General features: G+C 41.6%; 1 protein-coding gene across 1 annotated transcript in view; it reads left to right on the top strand.

Moving 5' to 3' along the window:
- The first annotated feature begins 1,323 nt into the window (after positions 1 to 1,323).
- Positions 1,324 to 6,000, top strand: part of si:dkeyp-115e12.6 (centromere protein F) — an 18,461-nt gene continuing 13,784 nt past the window's right edge. Inside the window, exons 1-6 of the mRNA XM_056438963.1 lie at positions 1,324 to 1,383; positions 1,590 to 1,763; positions 1,961 to 2,157; positions 2,307 to 2,401; positions 2,702 to 2,754; positions 3,226 to 3,481. Of these exons, the coding sequence (XP_056294938.1) occupies positions 1,602 to 1,763; positions 1,961 to 2,157; positions 2,307 to 2,401; positions 2,702 to 2,754; positions 3,226 to 3,481 (763 nt within the window). The 5' untranslated portion in view covers positions 1,324 to 1,383; positions 1,590 to 1,601. The remainder of the gene's footprint in view (positions 1,384 to 1,589; positions 1,764 to 1,960; positions 2,158 to 2,306; positions 2,402 to 2,701; positions 2,755 to 3,225; positions 3,482 to 6,000) is intronic.

Genomic DNA, 6,000 nt, shown 5'->3' with positions numbered 1-6,000 from the left:
GCGTTGGTGCTAGTTTAACCCGAGTTATCACCACTGAAGCGCCAACAGGCGGTAGAACAGCCGCACTCCCTCACGGTGCGGGCTTGTGTTCGCTCACGTCATCTCACTCGCTGCGGTTACTCTTAAATTAAAGTTGTAGTTGTGGAAGTTGTCGGTTGTTCTGTTTGACCCTCGTGACCGTCCGCTGGTTCACAACAGGCCATGGCTCAACTGCTGGATGGCCGCGTCTCCTCTAGACCTGATGTTCCACACGTCAACCCACCGAGGGAAGGGACGAGGAGCTCGGCTCTGGCTTTAGTTTGCTTCCGCCGATGGTCTTTACACAAAGCTGTGTCCTTTTAGTTATGGAGGTGGCAGATCATCCTGCCTTACAGGTAGATTGTATTCTTGAATAGTTTGAGGGGTTTAACTAAACAACTGATGTTTGCATCTGTTCTCATATCGTACATATATTGCCTTATATTATGTCAACTTTGGGGATTTTGCTAGATTTAGTTTACTTTTTTTCTCAGATATTGAATACCTGTCTACCATCTGTATTAAATATTATATCAAGTAACATGGGGAGGCAGCATTGAGTATGGCCTGAAACAATGGTCCCTTGCCAGAAGTCAATAAGGGATGTTGCAAGTGTGTATCGTAGTACTCTAGGAAGAAGTCCCTCCACAGAAGTGCTATTGTAAAGTCTTTGTAGCCACCCCAAGAGCCAGAATTAGTTGTGTATGTCACTACTACATCAGTCAGTTCAGTTGACTGTCTGCCACTCTAGTTTAACACAGGTAAACACAGTGACATAACCTGTGAGCTATGACTGGAACCGCTGGTGTTATGGTGTTAATAGCCTTGAGGCTGGAGTGCATATCAAAGCTGACTTCAGAATTAAATACTACAAGTTTGGTCTAGCCATTATTTTTATCAGGCGTTTCTTCTTTCCTACATTTTAATTTTGCATCCATTTCTTGGTGTTAGCCCACAGTCTATAAAAAGGGCCAGTGCAGTAATTTCAGTGTTTTCAGATTTAAGAGAGATAAGGGATTTATTTTGAACTTGAGGTGCTCTTGGAACATTGCAGACGGTCTGTGTTGGAAAACACTGAGTAACAGCTGTCCAGTGGTGACAACCAGCGCCTCCCTGAGGGATCAAAGCCATAGCAACATAACATATTCAAGACAGGACACACAGCCACACACACACAGATGATTGAAACATGAAGATGCATGTGATGTGGATCACAACACTAATTGAGCTCCCTGCAGCTTAGATAACAGGCCTGCACTTCGCTTTTTGTTTGACTGTGTGTGTTGCTTGTTTTCTTCACTCCAGTTGCTGACTCCATGGCTCCAGGAACTGTGATTCTGGATCTGTCAAGCCGGAATAAGACAGGTCAGCTAGCAGAGTTTCTCATGGATGTATGCATTTGGCACAAATGGCCAACCGAAGTCCTCAGAAACTAAGTAGTCTTTTGAACAGAAAAATTGTTTTCTTAACTTATTCTTATTATTCATGCAAACAAATAAATCCAGAAGTATAACTTGACTTGTAATAGATTTGTTTGTGCTGATGTTATTTTCCCACCCTGTATGGCACAGGTAGAGAGAGAGATGAGTTGGGCTGAGGAGGACTGGACGGTGGGGCTATCTGGACGGGTTCTGCAAAAGGTGAAGGAGTTGCAGGTCCATCAAGAGCGACTGACCAGGGAGAACAAGCAGAAACAGCTGCAACTGGACAACATCCATACAGGCCTTGAAAAACAGAACTTAAAGGTATAAGCAGCCAGTCATGTTGAGCCACATCCAAGTATTCAATTCAATACCACACTGTCATCATCTTTACTGGGACCGACATATTGTTTTTCTTTATTAAACATCTGTATGAACAATGCCGTTGAAAATTGTATTTTCATACCAAATCCTAAAATATGTACCTGTCCTCTTCCTTCTCCTCATCTTCCCTTGTCAAGTATGAGGAGGTCCGTAGGGAGCTCCAGTGTCTGCAGAGAGAGCTCTGGGGTGTTCAAGAGGAGGCCAAGGCCGCAGTGACCACCAGCGAGCGCCTGACCCAAGAGATTCAGACTAAGCAGGCCCTAGTATGCACTTTGGAGGGCCAGGTCGATGCTGCTCGCAACCTCAACAACAAACTCGCCCTCGAAATCAAAAGGTTAGGACCAGTGAAATGACATTCATGGACACCAATAAAATCCATTATATGTTTTTAGTTTTTTTGTAGCTGCAATCATTGTCATTGGATTAATGGTGGCACATTTGGTTATCTCTCTCCTCCTCTTCTCTCTTTTTTTTCCCTCTCAGGCTGGAGGCAGAGCTGCAGAAAAGCAGCAGATCGGCAGATACAACGCTGTTCTCTACACCCTGCTGGAATACAACATCCCCCTGGGAAGACAATGGTACAGTCCTGCAGAACCTGTGTTTATTTTCTCTCGTTCTATATGTCCTTTCATTAATGGACTGTATAATGTGAAAGAATGAACCAGAAAACATAATAATCCTAAATGAGCAGGGAGGTTTTAAATAAACTCCCTTGGCTCCTGGCCATTCCCAACCCTTCACTCTGTGGGAACTGTTGCATTTCCTCTCATGTCAGTAAAAGATTTGGATCTTCAGTCTTCACTTCCGTTGTTATGTTAAGCTTTTGTGATTGACTTTAGGAACCAAGGCAATCCATATGTTGTGTTTTTGCCCTGTAGGCAGTAGAAAGGAGGAGGGGCCAGGTTGTAGAGATGAAGGACTCCATATTCGCGTAAGTACCATCATGTTATTGTGCTGAGCTATGTATTGGCTTGTTCAAGACCCATGTGGGTTTTTAGGTTAACGCTGGAGTTCTTTGGTTGAAGGACTTGCTCACTTCATGCAAGTTAGACAGAACATTCTGTGTTTTGTGTTCTTTCCTCCACTGATTAACGAATCAACAGCTGTTTTCATCACTCCCAGAGTTTTGCTAATGGGAATATCCCAGTGTAGTGGTTTTTAGGTCAAAAAGAAAGAACGTTGTTACTTTTATTTTGTTCAGAAAAAGGTGTGACTACAGATTCAAAATTCATATTCGGAATAAATCATGAATATAGCAGCAACGACTCGGTCTTGAATACAATAAAAAGCTATTCAAGTGAAATAACTTTAGCCCTGTAAATGTTGTTGTGTTCGTTGTCGTTTGACATCCTGTTCACACCTTCCTTTTTCTTTTCTTCCCTTTCTGTTCTCCCTTCTGCAGCGGCTCCAGTTCTCTGAAGTTAGCTCAGCCTCGTTACCCCAACACCAAAACAAGAACACACCCCATCGCCATTCGTCGGACCAATCGGACATCTTCTCCACTCCTGTGGCTGTGTTTCCGTGGGAACAGGATAACTCGAGGCCAGCAGCCAGGAGACCGTCTCCGAGCTCTCCCCAGACACCCTGCACAGATGTCATCAGTCAAGGCCTATCGGAGAAGAGGGATTGTGGGAAGAAGAAGGACCACGAGACGGACGGTGAGTAATGTCAAATGGTCACCATGGTAATACAGTACAACTGGGTTTCGCACATTTGTTGTTGCAAATATAAACATTCAGCTCGACATGGCAGCATGTCTCCTAAAGCAAGGATAATCAAGTTATCTGGATAACTAATAACCGGGACGCAGCATGAACTGAAGTATTTAACTGCTACTAATCCCTTGATTTTATAATGTTACTCAAAAAAAAACAAATGATGCATGTGTTGAAGATAATTAAACTACAATGCTTACATTTTCATTTTTTATATTTTGTACAATAATAATAAGTCTTTGTGGATAAAGTCAAAACTCGTAGGTCGGATTAATTCATTATTGCTTTTGAATATGATTCCATAAAGTTAAGAAATGGAAAACGTGTTCATTTTTGCATCAAGGCTAATTCACCCAGATGCTTTTCTGCCTCAACAAATTTCATGTACTCTGTATAACCTCAACACTTGTTACATACGAATTGTGTCAAACCCATTGACTCAGCCGGATTCTGTTCCCAGGCCATTTTTTTGATGACTCTTTGTACACTTAATAATTGTGATGTGACACTCCTCTTTTTTTCTCTGTTGCACTCTGTTCAGAGGAGGAAGGAGACAGTTCAACGTGAAACAATATATGTTGGAGGGGGATGAAGCAATGCTTTGTTTGCATTAGGTGTGCTTTTCACTGGCCGGTGGCTGCTGTGTTCTTTTGTTATGTTCTGCTCTCCTGTAATCTCTGAAGTCAGACATACTTTATAATTACTTTGCACACATTGTGATTTAATAATGAATACATTGTGATCATTTGTAAATAAATATATATATATATATATTAGTGCTGTGAAATATTTTTTTTTACGCGAAAGAAATGACTTCAATCAAGTCTGTTGTTGGTCGTCGGGAAAAAAAAAAGTCACTTGCAAAATAAACTTCCAATACACAAGCTCAATGAACTCACTGCTCTCATGCAGACGGTGCGTGCTGTTCATGTAATGATCTTTCGTTCTTTCTACGGAGGAAACCTTATTTTTACTTTGCCTTCCCATCAGGGTCTCAACTCGCTCGCGTCGCGACCTGCCTCGTCGTCGCGTGAGTGGTCGTCGGTGGTGTCGATTAGATTAGCCCGCCCCCCGCGCCCCATGTTCTCTATTATAACGCGTTTTCTCTTTATTAAACTGTTTGTCTGTTGTTGTTGTTGATTTGTCCAGCGCATCTCCATTCTTGTCTCTTCATTCCATCTCGTTTTCCTCTCCTGATCTCTCGCCGCGCGCCACGCAGCTCCGTGCGCGCGCTCGAAACAAAAAAAAAAAAAAAAAAAAAATCACTTCCCAATCTGTTGTCCCGTGTCCGCAGGTGTGTTCAGGCGTCAGCGGTGTCCCCGCCGTCCCCTCAGATCGGCCCAGTTCATGAAGAAAAAAGCACAGTCAGTTTGCCAGCAGCGGCTGCTAGATTAACTACTAGAGCCTTTAGATTGTATTGAAGTGGAGTTAATGGTTGACAAACAGTTAACCTCCTGTTACCTTTACATTTTTAACATTTTTTACCATATTTTTAATTTGACCCCGGTCAATTAAAGAAAAATTAAATTAAGAATAAATTAATATTCCAAGTTTAAGTGTGAGTTTTTGTTTTTTTGTGTTGACTGTTTGTTTAGCCCTTAAATAATAAAAAAAAAGTTGATATTTCTTATATTTTTGACATTGTGAAAAACAGCCTGGGTCAAAATGGTCAAAATTTACCCCAAAACAAACATACAATGGGGAATGAATTGGTCAAAATTGACCCGACAAGAGGTTAAACATTCATTTTTGAAGATAGAGATATTAATTATTATATATGGAAGAAAAAAAAAAACTAACTGTTGAGTTGCAGCACCATTGTATAGAAGAATATAAATATATATATCCCGCTTCTTTTGTCAAATGTTCTGTTCTCAAAAATATACCGAGAAATATCGGTGTATTAATCATGAATATTAATCAAAAAAAAACTGATAACCCAATAAAAAATTTTAATCGTTTCACAGCCCTAATATATATATATTAGGGCTGTCAGCGTTAATCTATGCGATTAATTTGGCCGCGTTAACGCACTAAAATATTTAAACGCAATTAACGGAACTTTGTTTACTTCCGGTGTTCGTTGAAGTTTTTACACTCCTCCGAGTGTCAAACCGCGGCAGTACGGTTTAACACTGTTTCCGTTTTTAAAACAATTATTTCTCCGCGAAAATAAGGAGCAGAAATCAGTTTAAACTCGTGGATGAATCAGTCGGGTTTCCTCCTGCTCCTCCTTCCTCCCGTCTCCCCCTCTGATACACAGAGGAACGGAGGCGACGTCGGTGACGTGCGGCGCCAAGAACTCGTCACACGAAACCTTCAACGTGATTGGTCAATTCGTTTGTCTGTCAACATTTTGCGAAAAAAACAACCAATGAACACTCAGTAAATCACGAAGGTAAGGCTCTATAGCAACCTGTCAGTCAGAGGACAGAGAACACGGCGCGAGGACAACTGAGCCT

This window comes from Pseudoliparis swirei, chromosome 19 (genome assembly GCF_029220125.1).
Source record: "Pseudoliparis swirei isolate HS2019 ecotype Mariana Trench chromosome 19, NWPU_hadal_v1, whole genome shotgun sequence".
NCBI classification, from domain to species: Eukaryota; Metazoa; Chordata; class Actinopteri; order Perciformes; family Liparidae; genus Pseudoliparis; species Pseudoliparis swirei.
Note: the sequence above shows the minus strand (reverse complement) of the source record. Positions and strands in the feature narration are given on the sequence as shown.